At 46.6% G+C, this 23,626-nt stretch overlaps 1 protein-coding gene across 1 annotated transcript; it reads left to right on the top strand.

Moving 5' to 3' along the window:
- The first annotated feature begins 3,454 nt into the window (after positions 1-3,454).
- MEX3B (mex-3 RNA binding family member B) lies at positions 3,455-7,880 on the top strand. The gene is made up of 2 exons (XM_023193414.2): positions 3,455-4,237; positions 5,070-7,880. The coding sequence occupies exons 1-2, from the start codon at positions 3,985-3,987 to the stop codon at positions 6,512-6,514; spliced, it is 1,698 nt and encodes a 565-aa protein (XP_023049182.2). The 5' UTR covers positions 3,455-3,984; the 3' UTR covers positions 6,515-7,880.
- The last annotated feature ends 15,746 nt before the right edge of the window (positions 7,881-23,626 follow it).

Raw genomic sequence — 23,626 nt, 5'->3', positions numbered from 1 at the left:
AATCTTAAATGAGTTGACTGAGAATGTGTTTGTTCTCACAGGAAGATTTCAGTTTCTTTTGCAAGCTACTTAATTTGCAAAAGTAAGCAAGATGTGCGCGAAATAGTTTGAGACATCTGAAAACAAAACCAGGTTGCCTCATTGTTCATCTTGTTTTTGTGTGATAGCTTTACTTTTTCTCATTTTATGACAACTGAAATTCTCTATTATATTGCCAGACCTCATTCTGCAAACTTCTCTCTTGTGCTAATAAAAAATATTATGGCCACATCGGGAAGTCCTTAGGGAACGTGTTCCGCATCAGGAAAAGTAGTTAAGCTCTGGGGTCCTAAGGGAGCCTGGGAAAGTCTATCCAGAAACTATGGGGTTAGGATGTATTATCTATTTAAAAACAGAACTGGACTTTGCAAGTTTTACGATATCTTGGCTTATTAAAGCCATTAACTGAGAATTAAAATTTCTGGATTGCTACTTTTATAATAGCAGTCAAGTGTCGGAAAATATCCTGACCAGTCAGTAAGGCATACAAATAGAGCAGGCAAGGAGTAGCTGTGACTAAAGCGCCAACTACATTTGCTTGGTACCTGGGAATTTACGAGTTAGCTTTTGCTATCATTATCCGTCTCGCTAAAGCAACCCTATGAGGCAGGTGGGAAGGTGGATGCCAGCCTCTTTTGAGAGACAACACTGAAGAACAGCTGGGGCTGGACCCCAGATCTGTCAGACATCGTACCGCTTCTATCACTCTCACCACCCTACCATGCTCTTGAGAGTGCCTTCGATGTTGTGGGTGTCTTCAGAAAAGCATGCAGATCTCTGTTTAGGTTTTACTCAAGTATTCCTCTCCTTAGAGGGTGACCTGGGCTACACGAACATGGGCACCTCAGGATCATCAGCTTTCCATGAATTCCTATGGTAAGGGGTTCAGCTTATCCTTTATGTGGGTGAAGATGTATGATTTCACTGAACATTGGCAGTTATAGCCAAGTACAATTCCTGCCTTCAGGATCCAGAAGGGAAGAATGACATTAAGCATGTCACCTTGGTGAAATGTTGCAATCACCTTCCGGGTAATGACCTGGCAACCCCAGGGACTCCTCTGAAATATCCAATCCTCTAAGTTTAAACACATTTCAGAATTAATCCATCTGAATTCTTATCGCTGCAGATGCAAGCAGAAGGAGTTATGGCAGGTCTGAAAATATGAGTGGCCAAGCTCCCTAGCAGAAGCAGACTCTCCCTACACCCCATTATCCGTGCACAGCTCCTCATCAGCGGAGGAACAACTTTACCTTCATTACATTTTCTACTTGGAAAAAAAAAGAAACCTCAGTAGGCCCAATCCGAAGGCTTTGAAATTCAGAGAAACAGAGCTAAGAAGCGAGAAACTAGCCCTTTGTGTTAAATAGATGGAAATGCTCCAAGCGCCTTTCCAGTCTGCTTTCTGTTTAAAGGCCTTGCGTGAGCGCGGGAGGCTGGGTCTCATCTCTGGCTCTCCCCAGTCAGGACCCCTTACTCAAAACCCTCCATCTCGGCAAGAACCCTTATTCCCAAGTTAGTTGGATTCCAAGTCCATAAACCGGGTCAAAAGAATACAGAAATTTCCTACTGGAGCTCGAAGTGGTGGCTTTCACGGAGGACTCTGCACCATCCTCCCACCTGCCTCCTCCCATCGAACATTCCCTTTTAAGAAAAACACACACCAGGCTCCGGGAAGCTGACGTAAACATCCTGAGGAAATAACCACTGTAAGTGGCTTCTAAACCCATTTCCCTAAGGAAATAATCAGCACCTCTTTCCCAAGACAGCTCCAGGTGAGCAAGCGGGGAAGGGAGCGGCACCTCCGCGTTCTCAAAAGTAAAGGCGCTCGCGGAACTGCCTACTGATTCCTAAGCGCGCGCCCATCCACTGTCGCATTTAATCTTCCGAACGACCCACGAGGTGGTAAGGGCGGGGTTTTTTTTTTTTTTTTTTTTTTTTCATTTTACGGTTGAGAAACCAAGGCCCACAGCGCTTGTTCCCTCTAGCCGTGGTCACGCAGGGCACACCTAGGGGAGCCTCTGCCTTCAAGCTCCGGGACCGCCCCGCGGCACCACGAGGTCTCCGGAGTTAGCCAGTGTGCGGGTGCGGCCGCATGTCCTCATTGTTTTGGGCAGACGTCCCGCTGTGCGGGCCTTGGGCGACTCTGAACCGCGGGCCCAGCCGCTCTGCGGAACGGTCCGCGGTGGGACACAAAGGGCGCGGCGAGCCAGGCGGCTTCAGGAACAAAGGACAGGAGAGCGCGCGGGGACCGAAGGGGCGTCAGCCCTGGTGGGCAACAGAGGGGGATGCGACCGGAGAGGAGCAGCGCGCAGCGCTCCGGCCCGCCCCTCAAAGTCTCCTTCCTTCTCTCTCGCGCTGGGAGACTGTCCCTGGGAGATCCGGGAGGGGGCGCAGCTCGCAGTCCTCGCCGGCAGGTCCCGTCCCTCTGCCGCCACCCCCACCCCGAGAAGCGCACAAAGAGCTGCAGGGCACTGAGCGCTCACCTCCCGTCCGGGCGGTGCCGCGGTCGGGGCCGACGCGCGCTCCGCACCGCCCGCCTTAAAGGGCCCGCCCGCTCCGCGCGCACACTGCGCATGCCCGGCCGTGGGGCGAAGAGGGGAGGGATAGGGGAACAGCGGGCGCGCACGCCCGCGCCGGCCGCTGGCGCTGTGGCCTGCGTCCCCGCGGGGGCGGCGCGGCGCTCGTGCGCGTGTCAGAACCCGCAGGGTCTCGGCCCGGGCGCCGGGCGTGTGCTGGACTGTGGTGCCATGCATTCCAGAGGTCGCCAGCGGCCCCGCTGGCCGAGCTCGTGCGGCAACCAGCTTTCCCCGTTCTCAGTTTCAGGGCCAGATGGGCGAAGTGCTGCCCAAGGAGACAGAAATGCAAACGCGGGCGCGCGCGCGCGCGCGGGTGCCAGTTTGGGCGGGCGTGTGCTTTTGTGTCTCCTGCGCTCCCGCGCAGGTGGACAACCCGCGCCGGGAGTCACTCTGCCCGTGCGTCCCAAGACTTGGTGTCCCGTTTTCCATGTCGGAGTAATCGGGTCGCCGTTTTGGGCGGACTAGACTCTTCTCCCAGAGGAAGCTTTGGCTCCACGGAAGGTTGATTTGGAGCCACTAACGGGACTTTCTAAGGACCGCTCTTCTAGAGCCGGGCCCCAGGCACCAGAGTTGGGCGCGTTTTCTTCTCTGAATCAGGCGAGGGAGGAGACTTGGGGACAATGATTGTCCTCGGCTGATAGGTACAAACAAGTGTCCCGAGCCTGCCAGTCCCGCATTAGACAACAAAGAGAGGCGTTAGCGGCGGCGGGGGAGGGGCGCGGCCGGGAGGAGGACGGGGCGGGCTGCGGCGAGCGCGGGGGTGGGGGGTGGCGCTCTCCCTCCGCTCGCTCAACCCGCGGCCTCCTCCCGCCCCCGGCCTGGCGCGCGCCAATCGCCTCCCCCAGCGATAGTGTCAGTAGCATTGTGGTGTCAGCTCCCGCCTGTGACGTTGCGCCTCCCTCGTCCCCCTCCGGAGTCGTCTGGCTGCAGAGGCTCAGTCAAGAGGCGGGGAGGAGAGGAGGAAAAAGCGCTGAGTGAGGGCGGGCGGGCGGGCGGGCGGGGGGGGGCCGGGGAGGGGCTCCTTAAAGAAACGCTTCTGTAGCTCGCCTGCTCGCTTTTCGCTCGGCATTGCGGCCAGACAGCCGGGCACTCGGGGGGCACGCGCGGCCACCGCTAGAGCTCTGCCCCCACCCCATCCGCCAGCAGATCTGGGGTGGGGACCCAGGCGGGGCCTTCTGCAGCCACTGCCCGGTGCGGACCGCACAGAGCGACCCACTCCTCCCGGCACCGAGGAAGAAACAACGGAACCCTCAGCAGGCGGCCGGCCTCCCCGCCCCTGACCACTCGCTTCCCGGCTGCCTTTGTGGCCGCAGCTTCTCGTCGCCGAGCCGAGGGCCGGCGGGGGCGCGGCGCGCACAGCCGAGCGATGCCAAGCTCGCTGTTTGCAGACCTGGAGCGCAACGGCAGCGGCGGCGGCGGCGGCGGCAGCGGAGGGGGAGAGACCCTGGATGACCAAAGAGCCCTGCAGCTCGCGCTCGACCAGCTCTCCCTGCTGGGGCTGGACAGTGACGAGGGCGCCTCTCTGTACGACAGCGAGCCGCGCAAGAAGAGCGTGAACATGACCGAGTGCGTGCCGGTGCCCAGTTCTGAGCACGTCGCCGAGATCGTAGGGCGGCAAGGTAGGTCGAGGAGGGATGGGGAGGTGGGGAGCGGTGTAGGGTCTCAGGTCACTGCCTCGCGGGGAAGGCGTGTTCAGTATCGGGATCCGCGGCGTGGGGTGCCTTGGGGAGAGAGGAAGAGCCTCGCGATGGGCCGGCGCCCCAGACAAAGAAAGTGCAGGCAGGCTGTCTCCCGGAGCCGCGCCGCTGCCCTGGCGGGATGCACTTTCTTCTGCAAAAATCACTGCCTTCTCCCCTAACGCCCCACACCCAGCCCACCTCCAGAAAAACAATTTTAAATGTAAGATGCTTGGGGGAGGGGGCCTTTGATCAATCCTTTGGGAGGAGAGAGGAGGAGGAGTGAGCATAGGATGGGAGGAGGATTCTGGATTTCTGCGAAGCGGAATGGAGCCCACAGGAGGAACAATGGGTCCCAGGACTCACACCCCACCCTCTGCCCCCAGTCCACCAGCGCTGAGGCATCGCGCCTGCAGCTGTCTTCCCTGATCCCCTTCCCCGTGTCTTCAGAGCTGACGGCGCGCCCAGCTGGATCCCAGCGGCATCTCCCCAGATGACTTTTCTGGGATTCTCGGGTTTGATTCGGGACGACTGCAGTCAATGGGGGAGGGCCAGGCAGCCAATGGGCTGTTCCTCGAGCGTCTCGCGGCTGGGATTCACTGCCCAGCCCGTGGCGTGGCCCGAGGTCAGTGAGGGAGACGCCCCCTTTCCGCCCATCTCTTGTCCTGCCGTCTCGCTGTCCTGAAGGCGGGCTGTCCCCGGTCCCCGCAGTTACCCCAGGATAATGGGCGTGTCTGTCTCTTTCCCACTTCTTCCTCCGTACCCTGGTTCCTAGGTTGTAAAATCAAAGCGCTGCGGGCGAAGACCAATACTTACATCAAGACCCCGGTTCGCGGGGAGGAGCCTGTCTTTGTTGTGACGGGCAGGAAGGAGGATGTGGCCATGGCTCGGAGGGAGATCATCTCCGCTGCCGAGCACTTCTCCATGATCCGCGCCTCCCGGAATAAGAACACGACACTAAACGGCGCGGTGCCTGGGCCGCCCAACCTGCCTGGGCAGACCACCATCCAAGTGCGGGTGCCCTACCGCGTGGTGGGGCTCGTGGTGGGGCCCAAGGGCGCCACGATCAAGCGCATCCAGCAACAGACGCACACGTACATCGTGACACCTAGCCGGGATAAGGAGCCGGTGTTCGAGGTGACCGGCATGCCAGAGAACGTGGATCGCGCTCGAGAGGAGATTGAGGCGCACATTGCTCTGCGTACCGGCGGCATCATTGAGCTCACAGACGAGAACGACTTCCACGCCAACGGCACCGATGTGGGCTTCGACCTGCATCATGGGTCCGGCGGGTCCGGTCCAGGCAGCCTCTGGAGCAAGCCCACCCCCAGCATCACACCCACCCCCGGCCGCAAGCCCTTCTCCAGCTACCGCAACGACAGCTCCAGCTCGCTTGGCAGTGCTTCCACAGACTCTTACTTCGGCGGCGGGACCAGCAGCAGCACAGCTGCTACCCCGCGCCTGGCAGACTACAGTCCCCCCAGCCCCGCTCTGAGCTTTGCGCACAACGGAAACAACAACAACAATGGGTACACCTACACAGCGGGGGAAGCCTCAGTGCCATCCCCCGACGGCTGCCCTGAGCTGCAGCCCACTTTTGACCCGGCTCCCGCTCCCCCACCTGGGGCACCACTTCTCTGGGCCCAGTTCGAGCGGTCGCCGGGAGGTGGACCTGCAGCTCCCGTATCATCTTCCTGCTCTTCCTCCGCATCTTCATCTGCTTCTTCCTCCTCCGTGGTCTTCCCTGGGGGTGGCGCCAGTGCGCCCTCCAACGCCAACCTGGGGCTATTGGTGCACCGCCGGCTGCACCCTGGCACCAGCTGCCCGCGCCTGTCCCCGCCCTTGCACATGGCCCCGGGGGCGGGAGAGCACCACCTGGCTCGCCGAGTGCGCAGCGACCCAGGCGGAGGAGGCCTGACCTACGCCGCTTATACCAACGGGCTGGGGGCGCAGCTGCCTGGTTTGCAGCCGTCGGACACGTCGGGCTCCTCCTCTTCGTCCAGCTCCTCGTCCAGCTCTTCATCCTCTTCCTCCGGGCTTCGGCGTAAAGGCAGCCGCGACTGCTCCGTGTGCTTCGAGAGCGAAGTGATCGCCGCGCTGGTGCCCTGTGGCCACAACCTCTTCTGCATGGAGTGCGCCAACCGCATCTGTGAGAAGAGTGAGCCCGAGTGCCCGGTCTGCCACACCGCGGTCACTCAGGCCATTCGCATCTTTTCTTGAAGGCAGCGGGCGCCAGTGCGCACCGTGCTGGGGAAAGGGGGAACCCCTCCCCATCCTCATTCCCCAGCGCTCGCCTGCCTCCCTGGTGCCCCCCCCCCTTCTCCTTCCGGGCCCCACCAACACTCTTGAGATCCGAGAGGAGCTTGGAAAGCTGTAGTATCCGCCCATTTTTAAAATTCAATTTTTAAGTAAAGGAATTTGCCAGGATATCTGCATCAAGAGTACTGTAGCCTGGGAAACCTCTGAACACCTGAAATGCATGCTCTATAAATAATAGGAACGGCGACATTCTAGTAATGATAGTTTTTACACTGTACTTAATAGGAAGCTTCCAAAAGAAGAAAACCCCACAAGTTTTCCATTTTCTTAAAGTAGGAAAAAATGAACAGTAATGATGATGAAGATGATAGTAGTGCTGTGGGATGTGTGGACTGTTTAGTGTGTTCCCCTTTGTGGGTGGGTTCCTATGATACTTACTATAGAACACAGTGGATCCTTTTTGAATGTTCGTGGAAGGGCCAGGAGTTCCTGTGAAACCAGGATACTGCAGCTTTATTAAAGTTAAAGAAACTGTAACATATCTCTTATATATTAAAAACGTTTAAAAGTTTTAAAGAGAAATTGCATTAATACAGATTGAAGTATTTTATTCTTTTTTGACTTGAAAAATTATATTTCATATTGCAAAGATGTTTACAAGTATTTTAATTTAAGTTCAGTGAACTTTTTTGTAGCTGGGTTAAATCTTTTTATTTTAGTATGGCCTTATGGCAAAGAACACTGTATTATTTTAATAATCACACAATTGTGACGGAATTACAAACCATAAAATGTGTAATGTTTTGAACAGTATTCTGTTGGGATGGAGATTTTATAGGTTCAGACAAATCTTCTAGATCTGCTTCACCCAGCATATTTTCTATTCAGTGATATAAAGCATATTTTATTCTATATTATTACAAAAACGGAAATGTATAAACATGTCCAAAAGAACTGTTGATGCTTTCTAACATTTGTATAAATAGAATTCAGTGCAAGTTACAAAAATTCTGTTGCACCACTATAGTTTTAGTATTTCTATTTTAATACATTTGTTTACCACTTGTTTATGTATATGTAGGTGACGTTACTTGAGCTTAAATGTACTTTACTGAGCAAAGTTTAAAAAACAAAGTATATTTTATTTTATGATAAAGGGCCTTTAACCTCATGGTCAAATACTAATATTATATTTGCTGAGACAAGATTTGAAATTGTATCAAGAGTTTTATTTTTCTGACATTTAAAGTTCTACATAATAAAGGTAAAACTTAAGTAATGGTGCTACTTCACTTTTTAAGTATTTCTATATAAATAAAATATTGAAAATCTTACCTTGTGTGGTGACTTGATTTTTTTTTAAGCCTCTTGGAATCTAACTAAGGGATCACTTTAAATTGACGAGTTGAAGTACAGAATTCCCGGGTACCTTTTGTGTATTATGAATAGAATGGATTTTCAAAACAGGCCAGGGTTGTGTTCGGTTGGATGGGTGGCCATGGATAACAGCATTTTTTCTAAAAATTGTAGTTATCTACTGAATTAGGGCCTCCATTAGACACACAAGTCACAGTGCCTAGGGCCCATGATACTTTTAGGGGTTCAGGAAACTTTATTTTAAAAATTAGAAAAAAAGGAAATTAAAATATTCAAAAAATGTTTTAGTTTTCAGCCCCACAAAACATAGCATTTTGCCTAAAACATTAAGAAAAAATATTGAAATGTTTTAAGTTATATCAAAAACAAATATTAATGTGAATATTAGGAAGGTAAAAAGGGCCAGGGAATGTCATCATTCCACCCAGCATGGGCCCCTGGGAGGATAGTGGGTCTAAGGCTCTTTGCCTACTTGGTGGCAGGGAGAAGTTGGTTTCAGCTCAAGGTCACTCCCTTGGGGAAGCTGAAGAAGGAAGAAGGGATGACAGTTTCTGCTTGCAGAGGACCCTGCTGGATTTGGGCACTGGTCTTAATAGGCTTCTGCTTGTAGGGCAAACTAATTGGTGTTGACAGGCTGCGGGTGTTAAGTGTTTGTTGTTGTTTGAAGGAAGTTGTTTGCTTTTGGCAGGCTCCACCTGCTCCCTGGCTGTGGGGCTTTGTCAAGGGGAGGAGCCACGTGCTTTCACTTAACCTGAAGTCAGTCTTCTAGAGAGTATTTAGGAATGACCAGAGCAGGTCACTGAATTTCCAGCAAACTTCCTGGCTGAGTTGCCCCTGGAGAACAGTATCTGACTGGAGTATGGCAGGTATTTCTTTTCATCTCAGCAGGTGAATCTGAAGAGTAGACTAGTATAAGTCGATCTTGGTGTAGTCCCTCTTCCCTTTGTGTTAATTTTTACCTGTCTGATGATTTAGTCACTGCCTACATAGCTCCTGGTTCAGTTGGTTGACATGATGCTGTGTGAAGGCAGTAGACAGGCCTTTGGGGTGGGAGGAGTAAAAGGAGTGGCTCTCCTTGGAAAATTTCTGGCATCATCTTCAGCTCTGGAAAGTTCCCAGGCAGTGTTTACCCCCTTTGCTTCTCTCTCAAGGACTGGAGGTTAGCTGAGGCCTGGTGAGGGGAAATGTCACCATGTCCAAGTCCCCCTTTCCTTTAGCTGTCTGGAAATGCCTAGAACAGAACGAAGATTCTTTTTGCATGTAACTTTCTTTAGTCATGTAACTTTGCTCCTCTGCTTTAGCAGAATCATTACAGACAATGCAAGGAAAAATAATAAAGCCTTGATTGGTTGATATCTAATGAGCCCTTACTCATTCATATAAGATTTTTTTGTGGTCCATGTGCCACTTTGGGAAATGAAGAAAGATCAGATGTTGAGACTGCCAACATACCTTAGGATGGTCTGTATTTTTTTTTTTTTTTTCTTTATAGTGAGAGGTTCTCTTTGTTGACAAAAGTGTTTGGGGATATATTATTAATAAAATTAGGATTCTTGAGAGGAAAGCCTGCTCTCTAATATGGGTCTCCCCTGCTAAGCCCAGGTCCCTGTTACCAGCAGGGGATGTGGGCACATGCTAATATTATAGATGGCAGTCACTTTTGGTTTGAGTTACACCTTTTGTCCCCTCCTCCAGCTTCCCCAGGTGACTTGCATGGACATGACCATTGACTGTGGAGGTGACAGTCCTCTGGCCGGAAAGACGAGAGGTGCCACATTCATGTCCTCCAACTACCAGCAGCTTCCTTTTCTACTTCTCCACCCCTCTGAAATCTGTCTTTCTGCAGCAACAAAATACCAGCTAACAGACATCTTTTCCCCTAATTACTGTTCCATGTTTTATTTCTTTAGGTAGAATAGCTTTCAGTGGAGATAGGGGAGGGGATGATTTTGCAACCCTCTATTTTGGCAATCTCTGGAGACATTTTTGCTTATGATAAAAATGGGTAATTGTACTGACATTTAGTGGGTAGAGGCTAGGGATGCTGCTAAACATCCTACATTGCACAGGACAGCCCCCACACACGGAATTATCCAGCTCAGGGATGAGAAACCCTGATGTAGAGGAAGCAAATGTATCTTTCTGCTCCCTTCATTCATTGCCTTGAAATTGGTGGATTTCTTCCAGCATTTACATGCCTAAAGGCGTTCTAGGATTACCCACGACCCAGTGTGGCTCTATATCAGGAACACTGTAGGCAAGATCAAGGCTGATGTCTGAGCATAGGAGGTCACAACAAAGGGACTCTTTTTATTCACCCTAGTGGTAGATTGTGCCCAGTGAATGATAGTAATGATTACATGGAATGCTCAAAGCATTCTCATTTCCATTCTCTCCTGTGAGCCTTTCCGCAACCATGAGGCAGGCAGCCCTGATATTTTACTGTGCCTATTGGCAGTAAAACAAATATTACTCAAAACACAGTCCCAAGCCCCCTTACCCAGAATCAAACCTCCGTTTCCTAATCTAGCTGGCCTCTTTATGTTTTGTTCGGCTTCCTGTAACTATGAGATAAAATGTACTGAGAAATTTCCAAGTGGATCTGTGCTAGCATCTCTTCCCCTTTCCCTATTTCATGGGTACTCCTGATACTACCAAAATGGGCTCTTGGGAAAAGTTCTGATATCCTCAGTGAATTTCAGTCACTAAGTGATGCAGCGCTCTTATCTCTTAAGTCTTATCATTCTAAGAAATATGAACAAATTTGGCCAGGTGCAGTGTCTCAGGCCTGTAAATTTGGGAGGCCTAGGGGGGCAGATCACGAGGTCGGGAGATCAAGACCATCCTGGCTAACACGGTGAAACCCCGTCTCTAATAAACATACAAAAAATTAGCCGGGCGTGGTGGCAGGCACCTGTAGCCCCAGCTACTGGGGAGGCTGAGGCAGGAGAATGGCGTGAACCCGGGAGGCGGAGCTTGCAGTGAGCAGAGATCGCGCCACTGCCCTCCAGCCTGGGGAACAGAGCGAGACTCCGTCTCAAACAAACAAACACACAAGCAAACAAGATATGAACAAATTTGCCTTCTCTCAAGCGGGTTTTGAGCTTGCTGGCCAATGCGGTGACTGGGAGTAGTAGTCCAGAAGCTTTGTTGGGGCAAGGTAACTCGGGAAGGGAGGGAATTTGCATTGGGCACACTCACTCTTTTTTGCCGTAAAAGAGTAATTCCCTCCCTGGCTAGGGAAAAAGGGCCCTTCTAACACTGAACACTGCCTCCCCTTTGGCTTCCTCCCTTCCCAGACCTAGTCAAAGCTGACCTTGCCCACAAGCGATGCTTAAAGTGTTAAAGGATCTCTTCCCCCACTGTTAAAGGATCTCTTTCCCCACTGTTAAGACCAACCGACTTTCCAGGAAGGGAGGGTGGGAAGAGTTAAGCATCACTTACATTAGCTCAGGGAAGGTCAATGATAATTTCTATAGTTTACTGAGCCTCTCACTCTGACCCAAGCACTTTACTTTACATTGGTCCAATCCAATGGGGCAGGTCTGAGTAAACCCATTTCAAAGATAAGGAAACTGAGGTAGAAGTTACATTACTTACCTAAGGCCACACAGTCAATAAATATTGGACGTAGGACTCCAACCTTGGGGCTACCTAAATCCAATGCTTCTATCTTTACCATTTCAGAAAAAAAAAAAAAAAAAAAGGCTTTTATAGGAGGTATTTTGAGAAAAAGCAAGCACTCGTTTGTCACAAAATAGTCAACTGTGAGAATGATGTTCCTTTTAGTGATAACGTGAAACTGACTTGAAAAATGAAGCCCCGCTGAGTTACTGTGATGCTGCCAGGCCACATGAGGAGAACCATGAACGTGAACAGCACCTCATAGGCACAGGGCATTTCTTTGACATTAATTCTAAATAAAGACTTGACCGCCTTGTGAACAATCAAACATTATTCTGTAATGTATTCTTTTCAGGTGGACAAAGAAAAATTACCACTGGATGAGAAGAAAATGAATACAGAAATCTCTCTTTTAAAGAAAGCTCAATAAAAATGTCACATGAACTAATTTAGACAGTGACTAAAAGATGCCAGAACCCTGACTGAAAAGTGTAATGTAGTCAATTATTTGGTCTCCTGAATGCCAAGGTCTTTGTTTGACTGATTTTTTTTTTTTTTTTTTTTATTGACTTCATTTTTCAGAGCATGTATCAGAATTGCAGGATCTGTGCTGGGCGCGGTGACTCACGCCTGTGATCCCAGCACTTTGGGAGGCCGAGGTGAGCGGATCATGAGGTCAGGAGATCGAGACCATCCTGGCTAACACAGTGAAACCCCGTCTCTACTAAAAATACAAAAAATTAGCTAGGCATGGTGGTGGGTGCCTGTAGTCCCAGCTACTCAGGAGGCTGAGGCAGGAGAACAGTGTGAACCCAGGAGGCAAAGGTTGCAGTGAGCCGAAATCCAGCCACTACACCCCAGCCTGGCAGACAGCGAGACTCCGTCTCAAAAAAAAAATAAAATAAAATAAAAAAAAAAGAATTGCAGGATCTGAGCATGGTCTAAGAATGGCATTATGGGTGCTACCCACCCCATGAGTCTTTAGCGCTGGTTCCAACTGTAGCACATGTTTTTATGGAAGGTGTGAAACAAATGGCAAATCTGTGACTCGGTTTACTCATCTGTGCAAAGTGAGATGGTGTCCTTACTTCTGGAGTTATCAGACATGTTCAGCCCCTTACCTGATACCTATACCCCTTCCACAGTGATATCTTCCAGACCCTTTCACAATTGCTTACTTACTTGTCTTTTCTCCCTCTAGGCTGAGAATGTATTCAGAGCAGGGGTCTTATCCCTCATCTCTGTGCCTCCAGCACCATCTGACACAGAGCCTGTTTCACAGCGATGTTCAAGGCACACTTAACAAATCAGTGAAAGGGGTGTTTTGCTTGAAATAACCTACATACCCATCTACAGGGGACTTGCTTATGAAGATATGTAGCTTCTGCACATGGAATTCTAGCTGTACTAGTAAACGAGGGGATCACTTTGATATCTGTAAAGGCAAAATGCAAAGGATATAAATTTTGTAAAAAAATGTTTTATTTGTATAGAAAAGTTCTAGAGGACTGTCATGGTGCACAGTCTTTAAGATGGCCCCCAGTGATCCCTACCTCCTTGTGTGACCCTCTCCCCTTGAGTGTGGTTTGGACTTTGTGACTTGCTTCTAATGACCGTATATGGCAGAAGTGAGGGGATGTCACTTTTGAGACTAGGTTATAAAAATACTATGGCTTCTGTCTTGGTGTGATCTCTCTCTTTCCTTCTGTCTCTCTCTCTCATCACTGACTCTGGATGCAGGCAGCCCTGTGGAGAAGTCTATGTGGTGAGAAACTGAAGAGGGCCTCTGCCTCTGGCCACGAGTACTTGAGGCTCTCAGTCCAGTAGCCCATGAGGAACTGAGACCTGCCAACAACTACAGGAATGAACCTAAAGCAGATCCTCCCCAAGACAAATCTTCAGATGAGACTGCAGCCCTGATCAACATCTTGATTGAACCTAGTAAGAGATCTTAAGTCAGAGGCACCTGGCTAAGCCACACCCTCATTCCTGATCCATAAAAGCTGTGAGCTAATAGATGATTATTATTGTTGTTTTTTGTTGTTGTTGTTTGTTTGTTTGTTTGTTTGTTTTAAGACAAAGTCTTGCTCCGTCCCCCAGGCTGGAGTGCAGTGGCGCGATCTTGGCTCACTGCAAGATCCACCTCCTGGGTTCATGCCATTCTCTTGCCTCAGCCTCCCGAATAGCTGGGACTATAGGTGCCAACCACCACACCCTGCTAATTTTTTGTATTTTTAGTAGAGATGAGGTTTCACCATGTTAGCTAGGATGGTCTAGATCTCCTGACCTCATGAACCGCCTGTCTCAGCCTCCCAAAATGCTGGGATTACAGGCATGAGCCACTTCGCCTGGCCAGATGCTTACTGTTTTAAGCTCTAAATTTCAGGGTAATTTATTGTGCAGAAATAGAAAACTAATACAGATGTGGAATTGACTGTGAAACAGTGGTCATCTTTAGAGAATAAGACTAGTATTTGGGGGTGATGACAGAAAACCAGCTCTGACACTTACTAGCTGTGTAACTTGGGAAAGTTACTAAATTTCTCTGTGCCTCAATTTGACCATCTATGAAATGCAGATAATAATAGTAACATACTCAAAGAGTTTCTCTCAGGAGCATTTAGAATAATGCATGGCATGTGGTTAAGTGCTATCTATCTATGTCTATCAATCCGGATCTATGCTATTGTTATTATCTTTTCATTCTATATTCTCTTGAACTTTAGATTTTTTAAACCATGTGGTTATATTACTTTCATAGGTCAGAAAGAATTTTAAAAATTTAAAGCAAGGTGCATGAATGGTGTTAGTCAATTTGGCCTGAGACAAATCTCCATCAGAGCATTTCATTGGATACATATCTTTAAAAGTGATAAAATGCTATTATTTTATTTTGTACAGGAGATATCATGCTTTTGAAAATCCTTTCATATAAATTGTCTCACAGCAACCCCATGAGGTAGTGGATAATACAGATAGTACTATTATCCTAATTTTATAGCTGAAGAAATTGAGCTTAAATGCTAAAGTAGAGACTAGAGATTTCTGGAAACCAAGATCTTTCTAGAACATTCCCTGTGCAGATATACAGAAAACTTCTGTTTTTATGGAATAGCCAGAAGTGGTTTTAATGAGTTATGAATAAGTTTAATATGCTGTTTACTGATAATATGCAAGCCTATCACCCATGGATTTAGGCTTTAAAACACACTTCTTATTAAAGCCATGATGGCATTATCTTACTATCCCTTTGATGACTCAGAAGGCACTTCAGGGTGCTCATCATGAACATCAGCGACTGTACTGCAAGAACACTATCACTTAAAACCTCTTGATAAATGGGACTAGGGTATTTGGGGTTACTTAGCCTAGTCACATTTTTATGGTGTATATCCTAGATGAATTAATTCCTCCACACCTCCTATTCAGGGGGCCCTGTTGTATAGCTAACTCTGCCTCTGACTTCTCTGCTATGAGATTTTGAGAAAATCGCTTTATATCTTTTCACCCTAGTTTTCTCATTTGGAAAATTAGAAGGATGGGCTATTTTATTGCTTTGTAAACTAGTCTTGTAAGATGCCTACATGAGAGTAACCTAGAGAAGATGTATGAAATACAAATTTCTGGGTTCACCTCTTTAAATTCATATTCAATAATTTTGGGATGAGATCTGGAAGCCTACAGTTTAAAAAGTTCCGTATATCTGTCAATAGGGGATGATGAGTTAAAGATATAAATATATACTTCAGATGACTTGGCAGAATGCTATTAAAAAGAATGATGCGATATAATTTGTATTGATATTGCACAATCTTCAATATGTATTAAAAAAAATTCCCCTAATCCCTGCACTGATCAACAATATGTATTATTAAGAGGAAAAAATTGGCTGGGCGCGGTGGCTCACGCCTGCAATCCCAGCACTTTGGGAGGCTGAGGCAGGCAGATCACGAGGTCAAGAGATCGAGACCATCCTGGCTAACATGGTGAAACCCCGTCTTTACTAAAAATACAAAAAAAAAAAAAAAAAAAAAAAAAAAAAATTAGCCGGGCATGGTGGCAGGTGCCTGTAGTCTCAGCTACTCGGGGGGCTGAGGCAGGAGAATGGCATGAACCTGGGAGGCAGAGCTTGCAGTGAGCTGAGATCATGCCACTGCACCAGCCTGGACAACAGAGCGAGACTTCATTTCAAAGAAATAATAAATAAATAAATAAATAAATTTTAAAAGAGGAAAAAATAAAGATTCATTACAGGTGTATGGCATGCTTCATTTGTATTAAAATTATAGATGAAGACCTACCTACAAGTATAATCACATACTTGTATAATATATCTCAGGGAGGGAGACTGAGGCTTCAGGGATCAGGAGCTGGAGAGAGACTTCTATTTCCCTGTATATCTTTTTATACTGCTTGGATCCTTTGTGTGTGTGTGTGTGTGTGTGTGTGTGTTGCCTATTTTTTTCTTTGGTTGGTAATGATGTGTCAATGTTGGTTATCGATTGTAACGCATGCACCCAGATGTGGGATGTAGATGGTAGAGAGGCTGCCTGTGTGTATGGGATAAGGCAATGTGAGAACTCTGTGTACTTTCTGGCTAATTTTACTGTAAACCTAAAACTGCTCTAAAAAGTTGGCCAGGCACAGTAGTTCACGCCTGTAATCCCAGCATTTTGGAAGGCCAAGAAGGGCGGATCATCCTGGCTAACAAAGTGAAACCCCATCTCTACTAAAAATATAGAAAATTAGCTGGGCGTGCTGGCGGGCACCTGTAGTCTCAGCTACTTGGGAGGCTGAGCCAGGAGAATCGCTTGAACCTGGGAGGCGGAGGTTGCAGTGAGCCGAGATTGCACCACTACACTCCAGCTTGGGCAACAAAGCGAGACTCTGTCTCAAAAAAAAAAAAAAAAAAAAAGAAAGTCTATTAATTAAAAAAAAGTTTAAGTGCTAGGCATGATAAACCCATATATAAATAAATGTATGGCTAGATAGCTAGATAGAAGGACTGATAAAGTAAAAGTTCCCCGGGAGATTCTGCTGTTAAGCTGAATTTGGGAACCATGAGACTAGGTGAGCTCTAGGGTCTCTTCCAGTGAAGATTTCGGGTGAGCTGAAGAGTAGAAAATAAGTTTGGAAAAGCAAGTCAGAGGCAGATTGTAGAGAGTCTGGGAGACTCAAATGAGAGTTTTGGGGTGGGTCTTGCAGGCATTGGAGAACACTGTTTTATATTGTTTTCTGGTAACTGTGAGCTGGATGGACTGGGAAAGTGCCAGGAGGCCAGTGAGGAGCCAAAGCCTTGATCCAGGAGGTGGCTGGAGAGGCAAGAGGCAGAAGAATATCTGGGATGGTGAGAAGAGAAGAGGGAAGAGTTTTAAGGACCTCAAAAAACTATTAGGTTGAATCATGTGAAATTGCTTATACCAGACCACTTTGACCTTCAGTAATGGCAATTTCATACAGTTCAACCCAATTACATTGACATTGTTAGGTGGCAGGGGTCATATCTGGGAGCAAAGACTGACAGGGAGATTTGAGGATTTAGAGCCTTGGTGGGTTGGGCACTATTATTAAAAATAGAAGAATGAGGATGTTAGAAACGATGACTAAATGTAGTGTTAGACCTAGATAGGAGTCATAGAGCAAATGCTTTTGCTTACGATTTCCTGAATACATCTAGTGCTTTTACGTATTTGTGCCTTTTCTTGAAACATTTCCTCTGCCTAGGAAATGTGTTGATTTAAAAAAAATTAAGATCCCTGTGAAGGACTATTGAGATGTGGGGGCGGAGGAGGGTGTGGGTAGGGGGAAAAGACAAAAAAAGCCACTCTACCTGGAGCACAGTTCATGATCTCATGGGGTGGGAAGAGCTTATCAATGATAAATACAAGCATTTACATTGGTGTGGCTGGGAACTGGCCTTTGAACAGAGCAGGTCTTAATGAAGTGACATTTTAGGAAGATGAAGTTGCAGGTGGTAGGCAGGACTGATTTCTTGCAAAAGAGATCAGTGACCCAAGATTGAGGTGGTGAGGGCACCAGGCCAGGGAGATAGCAATTGGAGTGGGGATGAAATAGCATGCTTCATGGCTTCACAGAATCTTGGAGCAAGAAGGAAGCTTAAATGACATCCAGTTCAAACAGCACCTCTATCAATGCTCAGATGGCTTCCTCAAGCTACTGTTTTCTTGAAGAATTTTGGGGCCATGAAAGTAATCTCTCATGTGCCTTGGTCTACCTATGAGAGAGCTCATCTTTGTCAGAAGTGAAAAGCCAAAACTTTGCCCAGTAACTTTCATTTTTATAGATCAAGTCAAATTTCTTTTCTTTTCTTTTCTTTTCTTTTTAACTTGACAACCCTTCAGAGATTTGAAGTCACCAACCATGAAATGCTGAATATTCTTGTCTTCTTGTTTCTGTGCTACCCAGCTCCAGGGCTGTGGTTTTACATGATTGCTTCCAACCAATGCATACACAATTAGGTGATCTGAAATTTTTCATTTTGAGTTTATAGACATATTGACACTATTTAGTCTTTTTTTGAAATGAAGTTTAGAAAGCCTACAACATAAAAGGTTAAACATTTGTTACCTCCTTTGAAATACGATGGCCAAGAGTGTTTTTTTTTTTTTTTTTTTTTTTTTTTAGAAATCTTGTGTTTCTGAGTATTTATTTACACAATCGAAGCCTGAAGATTTTAAAGAAGTATAGATTTGTGACTTCTGAAAATGAGCTTAGAATTTTTATGAAGTACAACTTGACTGTGGAAGTCAGAGAAGGAGCCACAGTGACCTTGGGGAGGCAGTGCAAATGCAGCAGCAAAGATGGACAAAGGACATTGAGAAATGAGGAGAATCATTGGAAACAGGAAGAAAAATTGAACATTTAGATGTGCAAGATGCAAAATAATCCTCAGTAATTATGAGGAAGGGCATAAAATAGGACATGTGCTTCAGCTGGGAGCACTGAAATACAAGATGTTGGGGACAGGGGTTAAAACACATTAGACAAATACTCTAAAAGCTGCATGATGGAGAAGCTTCATTTGAACATCTGTCCAAAATGTTTTCTCTATTATAAGAACCACTCACACGGTTTGCACACAGCCAAAACCTGCAAAGAACATATGCAATTCCACGCTAAGCAGTATGAACACATATTGGGGACATATCTGATCCTCAGACTCACTAAGAGTTTTCTCTGAGAATAAAAAAGGATTGCTAATTGTATTTAAATGACATATAAGAATGAATATATGCATTATTATTTTTAAAATAACTCTTAGAATTTGCTTAGCAGTATATCTTACACTGGATCCAGTCAGCATTAAGTAAGTATCAAAGACCAACAGTCGTTAGGATGCTTTTAAGATCCATTTATTAGTAGTAGTATTTTAAATCCCTTTGTATGAACACATACATCAATGTGTTATTGTTATAAAAGTTTCATTTCCATAGCTCAGTATCTATTAATACCATTTAGGGTCAAGTGCCAGTCAGATTCTAGCAATTCCACTCCAAAGAAGAGATCAAAATGAATGAAAACCTCCAATCTATATTTCCCATTTAGGGAGAAAAACCTTCTTGAATTTCACTTGAAAATTTATGAGAAGTTTGGGACTGAGTAAATGGTGGAAGGAGTGGAATTTTGAATTTACTGCCTAAATATCTTGCCCTCTGCTTAGTAAGATTGGGGCTGCCAAATAGCTCACTATAAGAGAGTGAATAATCCAGGTTCTTGGTGGAACTAGGCCATATATTAAATTTGGAAACCAGTCCAATGAAGTCCCTTCCAGGGCAACTCAATTAATCCTTCCTTAATGATTAGAACATCGAAGCTTTTGCATCCAGACCAATCTCCAAAATGAATCAATCAAACTCAGAAGCTTCTTACAACAGCAAAGTATGCAGGATTTAGAGCACAAGACAGTAAAAATGCAAAACCACATCATTGTGTGTTGCTATCTTACTGCGTCAAGACCTAGCTAGGGCTCTATGGCCCACAGGCAGTCTGTACACAAGTTGAAGCAATTAAGGAAGGCATGGGCTCCCTGTGTGAGAGAGAGGAACTCAACCCCTGCCCCTTGCTAAGAACTCTGAGGCAAAGTGCAGAGAATCTCTCCAGCTATTCAGTGTTCTTAATGGCTCATTAAGCTTATATTTACCGGCTGTCCCTAGAAGTCCACTGGACAGTTGTCTAGTCACTGACATTTTTCCAAATGTTGAATATATCTGATGATTGTTGAGGTCACATTTAGGGTGGGTATAGGGTTGGTGGCAGAGCTGGGAGACTGCCTGGCTGTATCATACAGAGATATATCCAGTTTCAAAGAACATAACATACTCCTGTATTCATTTGGCAAGGGGGCCAAGTACCACAAACTGAGTGGCTTAAACAACAGAAATTTATCGTCTCTCAGTTCTAGAGGCAAGAAGTCTGAGATCAAGGTGTCAGCAGGATTGCTTTCCTCTGAGGGCTATGTGGGAAGGATCTGTTCCAGGCCTCTCAGACTTGTATGTGGCTGCCTTCTCTCACCTTCACTTTGTCTTCTTTGTATATGTACATCCACAAATTTCCACTTCTTATAAGGACATCAGTCATATCGAATTAGGACCCATCCCTCATGACCTCATTTTAACTGGACTATCTTTGTAAAAAGATCCTATCTTCAAATAAGATCACATTCTGAGATACTGGGGTTTATGACTCCAGCATATCTTTTTTCAGTTTAAGATTCATTTATTATTAGCAGTATTTAAAATCCCTTTGCAGGAGCACATACATCAATGTGTTATTGTCGCAAAAGTTTCATTTCAGCAGCTCAGTATCTATTAATGCTATTTAGGGCCAAGTGCCAGTCAGATTCGAAGCAATTCCACTCCAAAGAAGAGATCAAATGGATGAAAACCCCCTATAGTGGCTGAAGCAGGGTTTGACTGGCCTTACACACAGGCAGCCCCAAATTAAGCAGATGAGGGCTGGTCTGGTTTCTCAGAGACACAATCAGTAACCACAGCTCTTTATATTTTTCTGCTCTGTCATTTGTTAAATGCTTGATGCCTCAGGGTCAAAGGATGGCTGCCACAACCCCAGACCTCTCGTCTGTAGTCCAAGCATGAAGAAGGAGGAAAAAGCTTAGCGAAATGGCAAGGACGGCCAGTAAAGAGGCACTTTCCTGGTGAGCCTCTGCCTTTTCATTCAGGGACTATGTCTCATTGACCAGAACTGTTCATATGGTTGAGAAATCAAACATCTATGGTTAAGCAATGTCACCCTGAACAAAGTCTGTGTTGTTTCTGTAAAGATAAAAGGTAAAGCGGGATAAATATTGGGTAAGTAGCAGTAATACTTCCGAAGCTAAGACTGGAAGAGATAGGAATTTGCCAAAGTAAGGGTCAAGGCTAAAGTCACCAGCCAGGTAGTTTAATAGGATCTGTGAGTGGGGCAAGGGCCAGACTAGGGAAGGGAATGAGACCTGAAACCTAGAGAGAGGCTGAACAGCTGTCTCTTACAAGATGGAGGGGCCCAATACAGGCTGACTTGTCACTCTGTGGCCCTGTGGTCTCCTCCAGGAGCAGTGCCATTTCCAAGACTTAGCTTTGACCTCTGTTGCTGGTAGACTGGGCATTCAGAGGTGACGGTGGCTACACTGGTCACAGTCAGTGGGAATGCATGCTGTTGGGCCTATGCATAGCTTCCATCTCTCCATTTATGTTCCCATCATACCACTTCTGGGGTGGCCAATGACAGGCTTGCCACCTGTCCCATAGAACATTACACTGATTCGGCCAGGTGTGGTGGCTCACGCCTATAATCCCAGCACTTTGGGAGGCCTAGGCAGGTGGATCATCTGAGGTCGGGAGTTCGAGACCAGCCTGACCAACATGGAGACGCCCTGTCTCTACTAGAAATACAAAATTAGCCAGGTGTGCTGGTGCATGCCTATAATCCCAGCTACTCAGCAAGGCTGAGGCAGGATAATCGCTTGAACTCAGCAGGCAGAGGTTGCAGTGAGCTGAGATTGTGCCACTGCACTCCAGCCTGGGCAACAAAAGCGAAACTCAGTCTCAAAAAAAAAAAAAAAAAGAACATTTCACTGATTCATACCGATGACATCATGCAGGTAAGACTTGACCAGCAAGAGCTGACTAGTGCTCCAGAGGTCTTACAAGGTAAGACGTTTGCAATCTAGAGGTGGTAGATAAACCCTACAAAAATTTAGATTTTGGCCAAATGGTCAAATCATTTTGTCTTCTTGGTTGTCTATTTTCTCTTCCATGATGGATGTTTTCTGGTGGGCATTAACTTATAATTCAAATATCACCAGAGGTTGAGCCATGTTCATGTTCATCTACATGCCTCTACTGCAGACTTCCTTGTCTCCAATCTTTCAGTCCTTTCTTTTTGGTTCCTAACCAGCTAGTTCGGCCATTGGCCCCTGCTCAGGAATCTGTGTATGTTTTCCTCTTGGCCACTTTTCTTCCTCACAAGGTGTATTAGGAGGATCCAGCTCTTCCACGGGAAAGATTTGTCCCTCTTGCCTGTCTTTCAGTGGCTGTAATACAGCTGCTGCCCATTTTTAGCTCATGCCTACATACCAAGCTGATATAGCAGTAACCCAGCTTAGACATTTTCTCTTCCTTCAATTGATCACATGGGACCCACATAGCTTCGATGAGCTGAAAAAACTGTTGAGAGTACCTTGAGCTTCTGGGCTACCTGCTCATGTATTCATGGCCCCAGTCCTGCTCAGACCAAGTCGTAGAGGTATAATTTTCACCTTATGATGGACTGCTACTGAGCCTATTTCAACACAGGACTTGGAGAATTCAGCTCATGATGGACAGTGGTGGATGCATGGTCATTTGCCCCCAAATCCAGTATTCCATTTCTACCTGGGTCCAACGAGTACCAGGAGCTGTTTCTTGAAATGTGTATAAATCTTTGCTGTAGACAGTGTGGCATTGGTCCAGTAACCCAGAGACCTGCTTGCAGTTTTTCCAATGGGCCTTGCAATGAGCTCCACCACAGCATCTTCTAGTGCACCAGATACCTCCAACATCAGTCTGCTAGACCGGACTATGTGGCAGGGCTGCACAGAGCTGTTTCCTGACCTGGGCCCCACTTGAAGCTGTTAATCTTTTGTGTTGACCAGTATGTGGGCCCAAGCAGTATTCCTAGATGTAGAACCCCAAAAGACCCACCCTTCTTCTTTGGGGTAGGCAATAAAAGATGCATCAATTAGTTTTTTACTTCAGAGGTAATATCCCAGAACATGCCTGACTTCTTGACTCCTAAAAAAATTATTGAAGTGACCGATTTCTGAATCTTTGTAGGGTTTATCTCCCACCTCTAGATTGCAAATGTCTTACCTTGTAAGACCTCTGGAGCTCTGGAGTACTAGCCAGCTCTTGCTGGTCATGTCTGATCAGCATGATGCCATTGGTGTAATGAATCAGTGTACTGTTTTACGGGACGTCCAGGTGCCTTAGATCCTCTAGACTATATTATGACAGAGACTGAAGAGTTAACATAGCCTAGAGGCAAAACTGGAAATGAATACTATTCTCTGATCTATGGGAATGAAAGCTGTTTCTGATACTCTTTTCTGAGTGGAATAGAAATGAGTTTGCCAACCAATGATGGTATATCTTGTACCTGAGGCCTTATTAATCTATTTTAGCAATAATACTGCCTTCTGCAGGGCAGCTGTAATCAAGGCTACTTAGTTGATCTTGTGGAAATCTATAGTCATTCTCCAGGATCCATCTGGTCTCTGGAGGGTCTATACTGGTGAATGAAACTGATATATGTTATGGCCTATCAGCCCTGCCTCCTTGAAATCCTTAAAGATAGCATTAATATCTGGCACTCCCTAGATGCCACATTGTTTCTGATTAACTATTTTGGCCAGGGCTAGTGGAGGGCTTGCAAATTCAGAGGGTTCCACTTGGTCTTCTTTACTATGATACCTGTTACTCCACAGGCAAAGAACCCCATGTGGGGCTGTGACAGGCTGTGACAGGCAAAGAATCCCATGTGGGGCTGTGATGGCTCCTTGAAGATACTCATGTC

Source organism: Piliocolobus tephrosceles, chromosome 6, assembly GCF_002776525.5.
Source record: "Piliocolobus tephrosceles isolate RC106 chromosome 6, ASM277652v3, whole genome shotgun sequence".
Classification (NCBI taxonomy): Eukaryota; Metazoa; Chordata; class Mammalia; order Primates; family Cercopithecidae; genus Piliocolobus; species Piliocolobus tephrosceles.
The sequence above is the reverse complement of the archived record's forward strand: the minus strand, read 5'-3'. Positions and strand labels throughout refer to the sequence as shown.